The sequence below is a fragment of the Oryx dammah genome, unplaced genomic scaffold, assembly GCF_014754425.2.
Source record: "Oryx dammah isolate SB20612 unplaced genomic scaffold, SCBI_Odam_1.1 HiC_scaffold_29, whole genome shotgun sequence".
Classification (NCBI taxonomy): Eukaryota; Metazoa; Chordata; class Mammalia; order Artiodactyla; family Bovidae; genus Oryx; species Oryx dammah.
Window position 1 is genome coordinate 33,800,472 of NW_024070213.1, and position 18,602 is coordinate 33,819,073.

At 38.0% G+C, this 18,602-nt stretch overlaps 1 protein-coding gene across 1 annotated transcript in view; it reads left to right on the forward strand.

Annotated features, from left to right (window-relative positions):
* Positions 1-18,602, forward strand: part of LOC120857995 (inositol 1,4,5-triphosphate receptor associated 2) — a 45,417-nt gene that overhangs the window by 24,170 nt on the left and 2,645 nt on the right. The window contains exons 9-16 of the mRNA XM_040233904.1: positions 235-312; positions 2,664-2,720; positions 4,140-4,199; positions 4,304-4,368; positions 5,177-5,276; positions 7,413-7,547; positions 9,158-9,259; positions 10,281-10,444. Coding sequence (XP_040089838.1) covers positions 235-312; positions 2,664-2,720; positions 4,140-4,199; positions 4,304-4,368; positions 5,177-5,276; positions 7,413-7,547; positions 9,158-9,259; positions 10,281-10,444 — 761 coding nt within the window. The remainder of the gene's footprint in view (positions 1-234; positions 313-2,663; positions 2,721-4,139; positions 4,200-4,303; positions 4,369-5,176; positions 5,277-7,412; positions 7,548-9,157; positions 9,260-10,280; positions 10,445-18,602) is intronic.

Consider the following 18,602-nt stretch of genomic DNA (forward strand, 5'->3'; position numbering starts at 1 on the left):
CTAGGGAGTGAGTGGCCCAGGTGGAATGGAAAATAAGGGATTACTGAGAATATTCCTGGATGATCACATTAAAAAGATTCTGTTATTTTTGGGTAAAGTCTAAAGTTCTGTCCCTTAGTTTAAAATGGATTACGATGTCAATGATGAAAATATCACTTTCTAAAAAAGACTTTGTGATGTCCTTTTATGGTTTTTTTGGTCTAAATCTAAGAATACTATCTTACTTTACATTAGAATGCTAAGAACATTATGGATATATATAAATTGGAAAAGAAGATTGAGGACTTGTCTAAAACTGAGAAAGAGCACCAAGTAAGCACTTCTCAAATACTGGTAAAATATTTTCTTGCATCAAATTAATATTACTTTATGAAGGTGTTTGTGACTCATTGACACAATGACCTTTCATTATGAGTTTTGAAACTTGTACTCTAGATGTCTGAGTTATATAAAAGACAGCTTCTGCTTTTTTAATGTAGCAGCTTTACTGATATATAACACATATGCCATTAAATTCACTCAGAGTATACAGGTGAGTGGTTTTTAGTATTAAATATATTCAGAGTTGTGCAACCATCACCAAAACCAATTTTAAGATACTTTTATCATCCAAAAAGAAATCCCTTTAGCGGTCATTTTCCATTCTTCCCCAACACTAGACAAACACTAATCAGCTTTCTATCTCCATAGATTTGGCTGTTCTGGACATTTCCTATAAATGGGGTCATATACATTATATTGTCTTTTGTGACTGGCTTTCTTCACTGAAATTAGTGTATTAAGAGTTCCTTCATGTCATAGCATATATCATTACTTCATTTCCTTGTATTGCTGAATAATAGTCCATTATAAGGATATAGCACATTTTGTTCATTCATCAGTTGCTGGACATTTAAGCTGTTCCTACTTTTCTTTTTACTATAATGAGTAATGGTGCTATGAATATTCATGTATAAATTTTTGTGTGGATGTAAGTTTTAATTTCTCTTGAGCATGTATCTAAGAGTCAAATTACTGCATCATATAACTATGTTTAACCTTTTGAGGAACTGCCAGATTTTTTTCCAAAGTAGCTATACCATTTTACATTTCCATTAGCTATGTATGAGGGTTCAAATCACTCCACATCCTTGCCACCATTTGCTATTATTCATATTTTTTATTATAGTGACAATTTCTAATTTAATAGTATCTAATTTTTCAAATTCTTAAGTTAGGGAAAAGTTCAGCTCTTGTACCTTCTTAATGCAAAAAATGAGAGATGGGGGGAAAAGTCCATCTTGCTTTTTAATTCAACTCTATTGAATAAAGAAATTATGTCTTACAAAAATGATTTCTAAATCTATATTGATAAAAGTATCTATTTAGTGTATATTTTTGTTATATCTGCCATACTTTATTATCAAGAAACAGAAGGTAACTATTACTAAATTCAGGAATTTGTGTCATGCTTTTTGTTATCTCTGATGGTTTATTTGAACAGTATTTTTTGCTTTAGTATATGTTTGAAATGATGATGTACTTAAAATTCATATCTGTATGTGGAATTCTCACTTGTCCTCGCAGACACCCGATTCCATGTGTGTATGTACATATACATATATTATAGCCATTATAATGTAGACATTAAACATTGATTTTATTCTGGGAATGGCTGTTTTGGAAAATATAAGTCATATATAAGCCATAAACTAGTGGAAAGAGCCAGAGAAGATGTGGATTCAAATCCTGTCCTCTCAACTTAAAAGCTTTATGGCAGTGCTGGTTTAGTCACTAAGTCTTGTCCAGCTCTTATGACCCCATGGACTGTAGCCTGCCAGGCTCCTCTGTCCATGGGGATTCTCCAGGCACGAATACTGAAGTGGGTTGCCATTTTCTTCTCCAGGGTAAAATTTCTAACCCCAAACAATTAGGTAACTTCTTTAAATCTCAGTTTTTCCATCTATTAAATGGGTACCTCATCCACAAGCTTGTTGGAAACTCAAATGAAAGGATTATGTGAAAATACCTTGAGAACTATAAAGGAATATCAAACATGTGTGATTATGAGGACAGTTCTACTTCTGACTACGCTGTTATTTTTCCAAGCTTTCCATTCAAACAATATACACTTTTCTCAATTACATCCTACTTAGGAGTCTATGCCAACAAGCTTGCTTTTGGTTTAAACTGATAATATCCCTAATATTCACTTTGCTAAAAGAAAGCTTGAACATTTTTACACTATTTTTTAAAAGAGGAAGAGCCTTTTGCATGCTCATATGGAGTAGTCTGTGTTCATGTCCTACCTAGATTTTTATTTTCACCAAAAAATGAACACACTCTATGTCCTTTTATTATGTGAAGTGTGAAACAGTGGGAAGAGCCCTTGGCTGAAGTTGGAGACTCAGATTCTAGGCTCTGTTCTGTCACTTACTAGGTGTGACATCAGGCAAGTCTCTCGATAGTGCTGAGCTTTGACTTCCTTCCTGGTAGAGAGAGGGCAATGACCTTGGCCTTGAGGGTTGTTGTGAGGCTAATGGGAAGGCTCTTTATAAAGTGAAAAATGCATGCATATAAAAAATGCTTCAGAAACATGTCTCCGGATTGTGCCATGATTTTGTGGCATTGTCTTTTGCCGCAGCAATGTCCTAGTGGCCTTCCCTAAATGTGTTTCTTTTCAGATGCAGTTACACATGTATGAAAACACTTTGCTTAATAAAGATGCAAGTTTACAGAAGGTTGGTACTGTCTCTGTCCATGGAATCCTGGGGACTCCCTCCAAGTTATAGAGAAAGGCGATGACATTTGCATAACTCCACCCCTGTTAAAATATCTGATTCTAATAATTTGTCATAAGGCATTTCTTTATTTGTAAGAATAAAAATTGTTCTTCTGAGTGAAGAATATTAACTTTTCCACTGGGATATTTTAATATATCCTCTGTAAATTCTGGTGATATTCATTCCTTTATTCATTAATATGCCAATTTACCAGTCACTGGCTAAATAGTGGTGATGAAGTATTTTGTTTTGTTTGTCTTTTGTTTTTAATTTTTTGGCCACACCTTGGGGCACTCAGTGTCTTGGTTCCTTGACCAGGGGTTGAAGCCGTACCCCTGCTGTGGAAGCATGGAGTTTAACCATTGGACCAACCAGAAACTCCCTGTGATGATGAAGTTTTAATTCATAACAACATTAACAAATGTACAGTCATTCATTTCAGGGAAAAACAATATATCCCGAGTTATGTTCTACCTAGTTTGACTGATTAATTCGGTAGATAAATATTACTCCATTTATATTTGTCTCTCATGATCATAGCCTATTTGGTAACAAACTTTCCTGGCTACAGGGATGCTGGTTTGGTGGCTTTAAGAGACACAGAAAGGACACAGCCTAAGTTAATAAGCTTCCACATTCAAAGACAGGAAAGGGAAGGAGGAGCAGTATTTTACTTCCTTTCCCTGCAGTTTATGACATTTCACAGGCATCCTTCACGGCTTGTGGACATTGACCAGAATACTGACTTTGGTCCCAACTGTGTTTCTTCCTCATGGGCATTCTCTCTCCCCATGTAGTGACCCTGTAGTAGCGATGACTGCTCACTTCCTCCATAACTTTAATCCTTCTGCCACTCTGCTCTCCCGCCTGGCACTCGTAAGATACTTCTCAGGCCCCAGGCACCATGCCATTCATGGGACACAACTACAGGTCAGGCACTGACTGTACCCTCTGATCTTGGAGTGCAAAACTATGATTTTTAAAAGATATGATTTGAACTGGGTAAAATTGGATGCTTTTATAATTTATTAGTCACTTGCAGGTAAAAACTGCTTTTTTTTTCTTAAATAGGCCGTAGTAATAAAATTTTGACTTGGATTTTAAAATTTCCTTTCAGGGTATGATTTCACTGGACCAGGTGAAGATAGAACATAATAACACAGTCAGATAATAGATGCCTTGCTGCCCCTTTTGTTTTTCTGTAGTTTTAATTGCAAGCCCAGACTAGCTGAATTTTCAAATCATGAGATTCGTAGAAGGTCTCATCACATCATTAGGCATTTATAATTCTTCTTTGACTCAGATTGCTAGTCTAGTAAATATGATTTGGTAAACTCATACATTTATTTTCTATTAATCCTCTCTCCTACTTTTCAGAAGGATGTAAGTATAGAAGAGCTTAAGTCAACAATCATAGAATATGGAAGCATTATTGAGGTATACCATAATAATCTCACAACTTGCATGGTGGGGATTTTAAACGGAAATGTGAATGTCCCAGTAGAGTAACATGGGCAGCCTAATGTTGTATGTGATTCCAGAACTTACGAGGGGAGAAAAACAAGCTGGCTCGAGAGTTACAGCACTTACAACAGGAATTCATGATGTAAGTACAGAGTAACCTCTCACCAACTTTCTGTCATGCGTCCCCCACTCCACAGTATGAGCTGTGTTATGAGCTGTGTGCAGTTCTTTGAACATGCCACATTCTTTCCTTCTGTAACTTTGTGACGTTTTCTCAGCTTCTCTCCTAAGAGTGCGGATTCCTTCACACGTTTTCCATCAACCTCCCTCACTCACCCTTACTTTTCTCATGCCTTGAGATTAAGTAATTTTTCTGAGTGCATGCATGGCATGTTGTTCTGACCTCTTTCCTGACACACTCTACCTTCTGTTATCGTTTGTTTCTGATTTTGTATAACATGCTAGTCCAGAAGTCCATAAGCATCAAAATGAGTACAGTCACTGGGGTAAGTGCACATACTTATATCAGCAGGGTGAAAATGAGGAAAGTACATTATCCAGGTAAAGATGGGGTGTTACTCTGCTTAGCTCCAGATAGTTGTTACATCAAGAATATATGGGCCCAATGTGACCACATATTCTGATTTTTTAAAGAAAAGCAAGACATCTAGATTTTTAGTGAAAAAATTAAAAATTCAACTATTAGCTCCAATTCTTAAAAAGAAAGTATGGCTTACCTGTTTGCAACCACCTAGAATCACTAGTGTGTGCAGCGCCTGGAGGGCAAAGACTACCTCTGTTCCTCTCTGTAGTCTTAAGTACCAATGCAGTCCTTACACAGCACACGTAGTGCTTACTGTTTGGTGATAAATAAATCTTATTCTTGTGACTTAAAACATAAGGCCTACCTAACCAGACCAGACTACTGTTGTGTTTTTTTTTCCTTCAAGAAATGGAATGCAGTTAAATGTCAGTGGAGAGCATAAGAGTGTCGACTCTGAAGGAGTAAAATCTCTACACTGTGAACTCATTCTTGCTCAGTCTGCAGGGGTAGGTAATTATCATTAAATGGAAGCCTTTACAAAAATAATCAACATGTTCATAGCTTGCTATTAAGTAAAGGTCTGTATCTTGCTGAAGATCACCCATGACATTTTGAGGGAATCCACTGATAGTTTGTAGAACCTATGTCTAAAGTTTCTTAGCCTGGAAGAATGAATCTTTTTCAAGTTATGGCTGAAAACTATAGTGAGACTTCAGCATGGGGTGTGGAAATATGTGTTCAATGAATCTGGACTTTAAAAATCTTTACATATGTGTATACACACACACACACCACACACACACAGACATACATACACATATATATTTGGCCACACAGCATGCGTGATCTTAGTTCCCCAAGCAAGGTTTGAACCCAAGTCCTTGGCAGTGAGAGCATGGGATCCTACCCACTGGACTGCCAGGGAATTCTCAAGAAATCTTTACTATCTTGATATTTTTCAGGACCACCTGCAGTGATCCCCAGCCTGGGGTCTGAAAGACTGTGGTAGAGATCATGAACTATTTTTAGTATTTCTTCAAGTCCCAAAGTAAATGTATCTACCAAAAATTTACTTGTTTCATTTACATTGTTTTATGCAGAAACATGAAATTTCTTTGCTTGAGAATATAATTGTACTGACTCAAATTAACGACACTGATTATTATATTCTGAACATAAATTAGCATTTTTATATGTTTGGGGTTAATTTTAAAATAGCAAAATGAATTAGTGCCTTAAAACCTCCAGCCTGTTGGTAGTTCTTTACAACAGGGGTGGAAACAGTCAAACGCCTTCTTGTGAATGAAATGTTGGAACCTGACTCCTAGTATATTTTCATTCCTTTGTACTTTCCAGTTGTGTGCTTGGAATGTTAGGAAATGTTTTTTGGCAGATTGCTTTCTTTCACGACGTTGATGGTCTTCCCATGTTAGGTAGATGATAGATTTGTCCAGAATGTCCTCCTGTTGACAGCTGTGCTATGACCTTGAAAGGAGAGAATGTCCTTGGGGCAAGTGCCATTTGAATATCTCCTGCCAAGGATGCAGGGCGACATATGTTGCTTCACCTAAGGCATTCTCAGGCAGTCTTGAACATTCTGCTGAGGACTGTGCTTTCCTGACATTCTGTTGCAAAGACGCATCATTTTTTTTTAGTGTGCTCTTGAAACCAAGCCAAACTGCCAGACTGAATGGCATGGTAACTAATCTACCACAGCGATGTGTTTTTATCCCCTGTCCTCTGAGGTAATAATGATGCCAAGATGCCAGCCTGTAAAGTTTTATAATTCTGAACAGGGGTTAAACAGCTGGCAACATTCTGGTGCTGAAGTTTATCTCACTAATGGATTAGGAAGTCTTTGCCTTCTAATTGGAATCTGGAATAAGAGCCCAATCATTTTTTTCCAACTCACAGCAAGGAGGAAGTTAAATGTGTTGTTGTCATATATCTAAAGTATGAGAGGACGCAGAGACTTCTAGAGAAGTATGAGAAACTTGCTTTGTGAAACATCATCTGAGAGCATCTTCTATGAGTGGAAGAGAGACAAAGAAACCAGTCTGTTTTCAATGGGATTTGTTGAATGCACCCTCCTGTCACCAACAGTTTTCTTTTTCTGAGAATTTCTTTCCTGTTCCTTCTTTTCATAAAATTAGAGCCGTAGAAGTTTATATCATGTAAATGTAAATGTTATCTATTAGATATCTGAGTGTGCTTTAAGAATGAGTAAATGTTAAGCTGAAGGCATCCAAGAGAGGAAATGAACAGTTTGGGGGGCTGTAGGAGTAGTTCCAGGTGGCGCTATTGGTAAAGAACCCACCTGCCAATGCAGATGATGTAAGAGATATGGTCTCAATCCCTGGGTCAGGAAGATCCCCTGGGGGAGGGCATGGCAACCCACTCCAGTATTCTTGCCTGGAGAATCCCATGGACAGAGGAGCCTAGCTGGCTACAGTCCATGGGGTCACAAAGAGTCAGACACAACTGAGTGACTTAGCATGCACACAGGAGGATTTCATAAGATAATTTAGAATGTTTGATGGAGATCATTACATTGACCCATGGCCATCATTTTCATAAAATAAAAATAATGAATATTCTTTATTGGGATGACAGGGTTGTGGACATTTTGGTACTTGTTTCAGGATAATGACACTGAGTGGCAGTGCAATTTAATTAGCTTGTCATCTCTGGACATGATAAGGGATGAAGAAATGCTGCTGTTACTGAGAGAACTTGAACGAAAGGGAGTGGAGTTCACAGCTACGCTTCAGAATCTGGTATTGTATAACATCTGCATATTGTATGCTGTTTCACTGGCCAGGAAGATCTACAGATAACTGACCTACAGCCTGTTTGCTGAGCACGGGCGTATCTATGTGTTGAGAACAAAATATATCCTACTATGAAATGAAAAGATTTTTCTCAAATCTTCCTAATGTGCATCTTCTAATTCTGGGTCAATCAGGACTAACAGGCTGACCATTAGGTATAGATTGCTTGGGCTTATATTCCCTACAAGTTAATCTTTAGTATCAGAGGGCTGAAGACTACTGAACTCCTTCTAGCTAATGCCTAGTACTTCTTTTTCCATTTTAATTTTTAAAAAACATTTCTTCATTTATTTTTGGGTGTTGGGTCTTAGTGGTGGCAGGCGGGATCATTCATTGGGGCACACGGGCTTCTCTCTAGTTGTGGTACGTGGGTTCTGGAGCATGTGGGCCGTGTTGTTGTGGCAAGAGGGCTCAAGCATTGTGGTGCACGTGCTTTGTTACCTTGTAGCATGTGGGATCTTAGTTCCTTGACTAGGGATTGAACCCCTGTCACCTGCATTGGAAGAAAAGTTCTTAACCACTGGATTACCAGGGAAGTCTCTCTCTATCTCAGTTTTTGACTGGGAATCCTAGATGATCAGAGAAAGTTGAGAACACCATTTTCATGTAGGTATTTCCAGTTCCTTTCACAGTGTCTAGCACATTGCTGTTGTTGTTTAGTCACTAAATCATGTCTGACCCATGGCCTGCAGCATGCCAGGCTTCCCCGTCCTTCACTGTTTCCCAGAGCTTACTCAAACACATATCCATTAAGTCGGTGATGCCATCCAACCATTTCATCCTCTGTCGCTCCCTTCTCCTCCTGCCTTCAATCTTTCCCAGCATCAGAGTCTTTTCCAATGAATTGACTTTATACAGGTGGCCAGAGTAAAGGAGCTTCAGCATCAGTCCTTCCAATGAATATTCAGGGTTGATTTCCTTTGGGATTTACTAGTTTGATCTCCTTGCAGTCCGAGGGACTCTCAAGAGTCTTCTCCACCACCATGATTTGAAAACATCAGTTCGTTGGTGCTCAGCATTCTTTATGCTCCAACTCTCACATCTGTACATGACTACTGGAAAAAGCATAGCTTTGGTTATATGGACCTTTGTCCGCAAAGTGGTATCTCTGCTTTTTAATATGCTGTCTAGGTTTGTCGTAGCTTTTCTTCCAAGTAGCAGGCATCTTTTAATTTCATGGCTGCAGTCACTGTCTGTAGTGATTTGGAGCCCAAGAAAATAAAATCTGTCACTGCCTAGTCTAAGTAGATAATATTTAATGAATGAAAAAATATACATGAAAATGCTTGCTTCCTTCTATTTGAGAGGGGAATAAAATGGGTAGGTTTTGTTCTGGAAAATAGTTTTAACTGATTTATTTGGCATATGTAGAGTAGAGAGTTAGCATCTTCGCATGGCAACATCCTAGGATAAAGGAAAGTCACTGGGTGGCATTAGATAACAAGGAATTCTCTCTGATGTCTTTCTAAATTGCCTATATTAAACCTTGTCTAAATTACTTCTTTTTATATGCCTTTCACTGAATTCCTATTTGAAGGTATGAAATTCTTTTTCAGCAAGAAGATGTTTATGAAGTTGAAACACGAATTGATCATTTTCTACAGTGGGTAACTAGTCCAGAGATTACTGTGAAAGAAAAGTGGGAGAACAAGCTTACTGTAAGTGTTCTGAATTTTGTGATTTTCCTGGTTTATCTTCTTCATTCTAAACCCAGGTAGCACTTATTATACACAGTATCATTTCTAAGATTTCATTGCAGTGTTATGCCTTCTCATTCTGACAATGTGTACAGAGTTTGTGTCTGGGGATGTGCCTGAGGTTGTGTATATGGATGAGAGTAAGAGTGTGATATGAAAAGTGTGAGTGAGTGTGAGGATATGGGATATGCATTGGAGAGACAAAGAGTAAACAAGATGTAAATTAATAGTGTATTTTATTTGAATCCTTGTGAGAACTGGCTGGTCTAAGCTTGAATTTTTCCTTGGCTTTTCAAAATTCTCTCTGATAGAATGATTATTGTGCAAAAGAATCTTATTCCTGAGACTTTGACAGTTTTATTATACCAGAAGTTAGCAGAATATCCGAATGTGGAAACATTTTAGGTAGCTATTCCCAGTTTTGTTAGAGTGGAAGCATATAAAAGGAAATCTCTTAAATTGATCCATAACTTATTATCTGTACTTCTTGACTGCCAGACAACTTCCTAACATCTATCAGCCCCCTAAGTTAAGCTAAAGCAAGAAGTAAATGTTGAAAACTCTGGAGTGTTAATATCAGCCCTTTTGTCAATCTTACCTTTTTCAAAGGTTTTGAATATGGTTTTGAATATGGTAATCAACAAATACTGATTTTACTGTGTTTCCTAGTCCCGTTCTATTCTATTAATAAGGCTACTGTGATTATTGATGAAATGTCCACTTATCTTAAGAAAAAGAAAACAAAGCTCAATTTTAGGCACACCGTGTGTACCCAACATGTACTTGTTAAATTGGGGTCATCAGTGCACAGTATCATCCATCTTTAGGCAACTGAGAATTGACATCTGTTCAATTAGCATTTTAGAGTTCAGTAACTGTGAATGCTGCTGGTGTTGGAATGTCCAGAGTATGTTCTATTGCCTGTTATTTCTTTATATTTAACATTGGAACAGTGGAACTTGTTTTGTGACTCTTCTTATAGGAATTCAGATATTTCATGGAGGAGAAGCTAAATCTTTGCATCTTAATGCTGAACAACTTGAGAAACCATAAAGAATCCCTTGATAAAGAGTTTGCCAAACTGATAGACATTTTGAAGAGATTCAGGCTGGAATATTTTTATTTCAGAAAAGAACTTCTTTCCAGGTGATAATCCCTTATGTATAAGAGACCCCTACTTTATATATATAACATGTTTGTAATTTGCCATGGCATTCAGTTTACTTTTTTCCAAGTTGTATACATTGATTTCAGGTGACAGTTTTTCAGGGGGACCATTTTTGCTTGACAATTCTGAATTGTGAAATAGTGTGAGATTGACCTATATATTCAAAATTGCAAGTAGTAAGCTTAAAATCTATGGAAACCCAAACAATGAGTTATTTTTCCTAGAGAAGGAATTTGAAATCAGAATATAGAATTCTTTTAACCAGAAGGGGCATTAGAGATCATTCCACAAAGCTGCATAATTTTACAGAGGACTAAAGCAAAAGAATATAAAGTGAATTGATCAAGATTTGAGTTATTAATGGAAAACATATGGATAGCTCTGTAACCTCAGATATGCAGACGACTCCACCATTATGGCAGAAAGTGAGGAGGAACTAAGGAGCCTCTTGATGAAGGTGAAAGAAGAGAGTAAAAAAGCTGGCTAAAACTCAACATTCAAAAAACTAAGATCATGGCATCTGGTCTCATCACTTCATGGCAAATAGATGGGAAAACAGAGGAAAGAGTGACAGACTTTATTTTCTTGGGCTTGAAATCACTGCAGATGGTGACTGTAGCCATAAAATTAAAAGACACTTGCTCCTTGGAAGAAAAGCTATGACAAACCTAGAGAACGTATTAAAAAGCAGAGACATTACTTTGCCAACAAAGGTCTGTATAGTCAAAGCTATGGTTTTTCCAGGAGTCATGTACAGATGTGAGAGTTGGACCATAAAGAAGGCTGAGCACTGAAGAATTGATGCTTTTGAACTGTGGTGTTGGAGAAGACTCTTGAGAGTCTCTTGGACTGCAAGGAGAACAAACCAATCAGTCCTCAAGGAAATCAATCTGAATATTCATTGGAAGGACTGATGCTGAAGCTGAAGCTCCAATCTTTTGGTCACCTGTTGTGAAGAGCTGACTCATTAGAAAAGACCCTGATGCTGGGAAAGATAGAATGCAGGAGTAGAAGGGGACAGTAGAGGATGAGATGATTGGATGGCATCACCAACTCAATGGACATGAGTGTGAGCAAGCTCCAGGAGATGGTGAAGGACAGGGAAGCCTGGCGTGCTGCAGTCCATGGGGTCACAAAGAGTCAGACATGATTGAGTGACTGAACAACAACAACAACAAATGAATAGCTCTATTATTGGAAGGACTTGCTGCTGGATCTGTTGACTCCTATCCCACTGGGCTTTATGTTCCAACTCAGTACACAATGCTTTGCGTTGGGCCCTAGTCAATTAAATTGCAAATAAAAGAAGTCATAGGGAATAGAAGACTCTAAATATAAAATGATTTACAATCTTATCCTTCCTCTCACCTTAATTCTTATGCTTTTTGGGGAAAGCTTGAAATTTGTGCACTTTGTAAGCTGAACATACTAAATAAGGATAGGGATTAAATCTTTTGTTAATCACTATTTATATAGCTGCTGATACTTTACTGAGCATTCATTTAAGAAATGCTTTTTGACTGGATGAATGAATGAATGTGGGTGTAGTTGAAATTAGAATAAATTAAAAGAAGAAGTCATCAAGTCACCGACTCGACGGACTTGAGTTTGAGCAAGCTCTGGGAGTTGGTGATGGACAGGGAAGCCTGGCGTGCTATAGTCTATGGGGTCACAAGGATCAGACATGACAGCAACTGAACTGAACTGAAGTGAAAAGAAAAAAATGTACTTAGAGAGCATAGTTGCTTAAAAAGAATAGCAAGAAGAAATAATTTTATTCCCCCCAAATAAGGAAACTAGATATCAGAGAGAGATTAATACCAGGAGGAACTATCAAGAAGACAATCTTTTGCTTTCTCTAAGAAGCCAGGAGCCCAGACTTCCCCATAGTGGTAAAGGCGTCGGTTAAGTAGATATGTGGTTTCCTTACACAGATACCATCTCCACAAAAGGGAGTATTGAAATTCTTCTGTTTAGCAACAAAGAACTATTTTGAGAGAGGCCTGCACTAGAGTCATCTTGGAGTAAGTGAATATTATCTATTATCCTATTAGACACACAAAACAGCCCAGTTAAATCATAGTAGGTGTGATTTGTCAAAAGCTCACTGTGCTCCATGTAGTGCCAAAAACTTGACATATGTTTATCTCCAGAGACGTCATCCTGGTGGAGTTAAGTGACAGCTGGGATCAGGCCTAGATATGGTCTACTTCAAAACCTATGTTCTTTCAACTATTAATCCCCCACCATCTAGTTGTTAAAATCTAATATAATATTAGGGTTTCTCAGGTGGAAATAGTGGTAAAGAATCTACCTGCCAATGAGGAGACTTAAGACATGCAGGTTTGATCCCTGGGTTGGGGAAGATCCCCTGGAGTAGGAAGTGGTAACCCACTCCAGTATTCTTGGCTGGAGAAATCCCCTGGACAGAGGAACCTGGTAGGCTACAGTCCATGGGGCTACAAAGTGTCGGATATGACTGAGCATAATATAATAGTATTTTGCTCAACCTAGCATTGGGCAGGAGAAGGCAATGGCAACTCACTCCAGTGTTCTTGCCTGGGAAATCCCATGGACGGAGAAGCCTGGCAGGCTACAGTCCATGGGGTCACTAAGAGTCGGACACGACTGAGCGACTTCACTTTCACTTTTCACTTTCATGCACTAGAGAAGGAAATGGCAACCCACTTCAGTGTTCTTGCCTGGGGAATCCCAGGGACGGGAGCCTGGTGGGCTGCCGTCTGTGGAGTCGCACAGTTGGACACGACTGACATGACTTAGCAGCAGCAGCAGCATTGGGCAAAATAATACTCATCAATGCAAAGATGGCTTAGCTCCTGCCTTCTAAATATAATTTAAAAGACATAAAATCACAAAGAGGCTACACACAAAATGATTTGGCTATAGGTCTTAACTGTAAATAAGGACATGAGTGAAGTATTTTGTGGGAGTGAGAGAGACTTCCATGTTTAGATGAAGTAGGAAATATTTATTAAAAGCAAGCTTTCAGAAGTTAATTGTTTGCTGTGGAGAAAGCTTTCATTCAGGTGCAAGATAAATAGTTCTAGTGCTGAGGATTGGAAAGAGTCGAGTGAGGCAACAAGAAACAGTGAAAGAAAAAAAAAAAAAACAAACCCTTAGAGGGCTTGGTGAGAAAAGCATGTGATCCTTTGCAAATGCTTTCCTATATCCAAGTGCCACTTCTTTGCCTGACTTTTTCCCCCTCTAAATGCTAGGGAATTATAGAAAATAAGACAGAAATCTCTACCTCCATAAAACTAACATCTACTAAGGAACATAGATAATGAGCAAACATGTAATTATATAGTACAATTCCAGGGAGTAGTAGGTGATATGAAGAGAATTAAAGCAGGATAAGAAGACCAAGACTGACCAAGGGCATAAGGACCTAATTTTAGAAAGAATGGTCAGGAAAGGTCTGTCTGAGGAATAGTAAGTTAAGTAGATAAATGAGGTGATAAAGTGAGATATGTGATGATCTGGGGAGTATTCTAGGCAGAGGAAATAGTGGAAAGGACCTGGGGTTGTAATGAGCTTGGTATGTTTGCACAGCAGCAAGGGGTCAGCATGGCAGGGGTGGGGTGAGTGCTGAGGAGTGGTAGGCAATGAGGTAGGAAAAATAAGCAGAGGTCAGGTCCTCAGCCTTGCAGATCACATTTAGGAATTGGGGTTTTATTTTGAGTAGATGGGAAGCCATTGAAGATTATAAGCAGAGAAATAATATGACTTGTGTTTTGGAAATTCATTCTGGCTGTCAGGTAGAGAATTGTCTATAGAGGGCAAAAGCGAAAACAGACAGATGAGAAGAGCTTTTTTCAATAACAGATCACCAATTAGATATCTTGAAATCAATTTACTGGATTATGACCCTTTAAAGAAATAAACACAAAACATCAGAATACTTTGCATACAGTAAGAGTAAGTACTATTTCATAAAATTTTTGTTTCAGCCAGGTGCATGTGTGTGTGCTTGAGTGAAATATAAAACATTTACTGAGTCATGGTCAAAAAAGCTATTGTGTTAGGTGCTAGTGTAATAGTCCAGGTGAGGGGTATAATGTGAGCCAAGGTGATAGTTGTGAAGGTGATAAGAAATGGTTGGATTCAAACTGTGTTCTAAGGATAGATCAGATCTGACATACTAGTAAATTAGATGTGGGAATGCAAGAAAGAGTCATTCCTGAGTTAAGTGTTTTGGGTCTGAAAACTTTGTAAATGGGGCACTGGATGTAAGATCTGGGGGAGACTCAGACTTGGTAAGAGTAAAAAGTCAAGATTTAGCATCAGGACATGATAACAAGAAGAGTTGTTGAATTTAAATACACACACACCCAACCTCTTAACATGATAATGAAAATCTCTATAGAAGAAAAACCTTCAAATTTTCTGCTGAATACCTTTAATTGATATTCCTCTGCTAAATGATACTATCTAATTTGTTAAAGCATTTCTAAGGCTGCTGTGCTTCATATTTATAACATCAAAGTAAATAAATGTTATTGTAAATAGTACACATAAGTCATGAAAAACTTTAGTATTATTAAGTACGGATTTCTGTTGGTCTTCACATTCCTTTTACTTTCCCTGGACAGATAATGGATACTCTTGAGAGCTTAGACTATCCCTGGAAAAGATAAAAGTAGATAAAATTGATGTCTTAAAAAGCAGAGGAGGTGATACCAGCAAGAAGGTGGCATAGAAAGTAATGGACCCTCCTTCTTCCAATAGATACACTGACTAAGCAGTAATACATGAACAAATTCCTTTTGTGAGAAGTCCAGCAACTACTTAAGAGGCTCTTGCACCCTGGGTAACCATGAAACGAGCCACATCAATGCTGGTAGGAAAATTCTAAATACCCTTTCACCATAATTCCTGCTCCTGGCATAGTGTCATATGATCAGAAGGAACCTTCCAGCTCTGAATTTCTTTCTAGATAGGGAAAGAGTTGGACTGTTGTGCCCAACTTTGCTGAAGACTGCCCAGAATACTAGCTTCTGTTTCATCTGTGTCAGAATGCAGACAGAACTGGGTATACTCTAGACACCTGGGGGACACTGAAAACAAAGCAAGTGGTTTGTTTTAGCACACAATGATTCATCATAGTCCCTACTCCAGGCCAGCATAGAATAAGCAGATGAAAAATTCTTGATCACAGCTTCTCCCTAGGGAAGGAAAGGGTTGGATCGTACATACAACATTGCAGGTTTTCTGGGAGTTGCCTACGAGATTGCCTTCTATCATGCCTGTATCAGCAATGATGGAAATCTCATACCCTAGATACTTAGGTTCCACTAAGAACAAAAATGATGGGTTGAGCTAACATAAAGATTCTGAGGGATTCCTAGAATCTCTGCTCAAAGTGACTGGTAAGGAATTTTTCCTGTAAAAGGCCAGTCTGTGGATACTGGGAGAGTTGGTTCTTCTTTCTAAAGTGAAGATACCAACACAAAGAGTCAAGAAAAATTAAGACATAGGAAAATATGTCTCAAATACAAGAACAAAATAAATTTCTCAAAACTGCACCTAATGAAACAGAGATAAAATATTTACCTCACAGAGAATTCGAAGTAACTGTCTTAAAGATATTCAATGAGGATGGGAGAGCAAAGCATGAACAAAATGAGACAAAGTGAGGCTATTAACAACAACAAAAATGCCAGTGACAAACAGAAATACCGGAGGAGAAGAATACTGAACATTTTATCAGAGGAGTTCAATAGCAGACTAGATCAAGCAGAATAAAAGATCAGTGAACTTGAAGAGAGGTCATTGGAAATTTAGTCAGAGGAGTAAAAAAAAGAAAAAAGAGTGAAAAACTTAATGGACATCATCAAGTAGACCAACATCTGTATTATGGAGTCCCAGAAGGAGGAGAGAAGAAAAGGGATAGAAAGGTTATTCAAGGAAATAATGGTTAAAAACTTCCAAAATCTGGGGAAGGACCCCGGAGGCCTAAAGGATTTCAAGTAAGATGAACCCAAAGAAACCCACACTGAGACACGCTATAATCAAAGTGTTAAAAGTCAAAGAGAGAATTTTGAAAGCAGTAAGAGGAAGGTTTTGTCAGATAAAAGGGAGCACTCATAAGACTATCAATTTCAGCAGAAATCTTGCAGGTCAGAAAGGAGTGGGATGATATATTTGAAGTATTGAAAGGAAAGAACTACCAAACAAGGGCACTATACCCAGCAAAACTATCCCTCAAAAATGGTGATATATGTTCCCATACAAACAAAAGCCAAGGGAGTTCATTACCACTAGGCTTGCATTATAAGAAATGCTAAAGGGAATTATTGAAGTTGAAATGGACTGTAGCCCACAAGTCTCCTTTTTCCTTGGAATTTTCTAGGCAGGAATACTGGAATGGGTTGCCATTTCCTTCATCAGGGGATCTTCCCAACGCAGGGATCAAACCCATGTCTCTGCATTGTAGGCAGATTCTTTACCACTGTGCCACCTTGGAAGCCCTTAAACGGTGATTAAAAGTACACTAAAGTATAAAATTCACTAGTAATGGTAGATATATAGATACCGTCCTGCTGCTGCTGCTGCTGCTGCTAAGTCCTAGCCTGAGCAATTAGGCAAGGAAAAGAAATAAAAGGCCTTAGCATTGGAAAGAAGTAAATCATTTCTGCAGATGACATGATCTATACATGGAAAACCCTAAAGACTCCACAAAAGCAGTTAGAGCTAATAAATTCAACAAAGATGCAACATACAAAATCAACATACATAAGTCAGTTGCATTTCTATATACTAATAATAAATTATCTGAAAAGGAAACTGAGAAAACAATCCTATTTAAAGTAGTATCAAAAGAATAAGATAAGAATAAACTTTAAGGAGATAAAGATCTATACACTAAAACTATGAGACATTGCTGAAATAAAGATGTAAATTAATGGAAGGACATCTTGTGTTTATGAATTGGAAGACAATATTGGGAAGATGTTCATACTCCCCGAAGCAATCTACAGATTCAGTGCAATCTCTGTTAAAATTCAAATGGCATTTTTTTATAGTAATTTGTTTTTATTCAGGCACTAAGTTGTGTCTGACTCTTTGTGACTCCATGGACTACAGCATGTCAGACTTCCCTATCCTTCACTGTCTCCTGGAGTTTGCTCAAACTCATGTCAGTTCAATCAATGATGATATCTAACTTTGTCATCCTCTACTGCCCCCTTCCTTTGCCTTTAATCCTTCCTTTTCTAGTTAGTTGGCTCTTCATATCAAGTAGTCAAAGTATGGGAGCTTTAGCTTCAGCATCAGTCCTTACAATGAATACTCAGAGTTGATTTCCTTTAGGATTGACTGGTTTGATCTTGAAATTCAAGGGACTCTCAAGAGTCTTCTTCAGCACCACAATTTGAAAACATCAGTTCTTTGGCACTCAGCCTTCTCTATGGTCCAACTCTCACATTTGTACATGACTAAGGGAAAAACCGTAGCTTTGGCTAGATGTACCCTTGTTGGCAAAGTGATGTCTCTGCTTTTTAATATGGTATCTATTTGTCATAGCTTTTCTTCCAAGGAGCAAGTGTCTTAATTTCATGGCTGCAGTCACTGTCCGCAGTGACTCTGGAACCCAAGGAAATAAAATCTGTCACTGTTTCCACTTTTCCCCCTTCTATTTTCCATGAAGTGATGGGGCTGGATGCCATGGTCTTAGTTTTTTGAAAGATGAGTTTTAAGCCAGGATTTTTACTCTCCTCTATCACCCTCATCAAAGAAAATTGCTAATATTCATATGGAACTACAAAAGACCAAAACAGCCTTGAAAAAGAACAAAGCTGTAGGTATCACACATGATGATTTCAAAATATATTACAAAGCTACAGACCAGTGAAATAGAGTAGATTGTCTAGAAATAAACCCTCACGTATATAATCAACTAATCTTCAAGTAGGTGCCAAGAATACACAATGGGAATGGATAGTCAACAAATGAAACTGGATATCCACATGTAAAAGAATAAAGATGAACCTTATCACATGCCATATAGAAAAATCAACTCAAAATGGATTGAAAAGTTAAACATAAGCTTAAAACTATAATACTTCTAGAAGAAAACTTGGGGGAAAACCTTCATGACATTGGTCTTGGCAATAC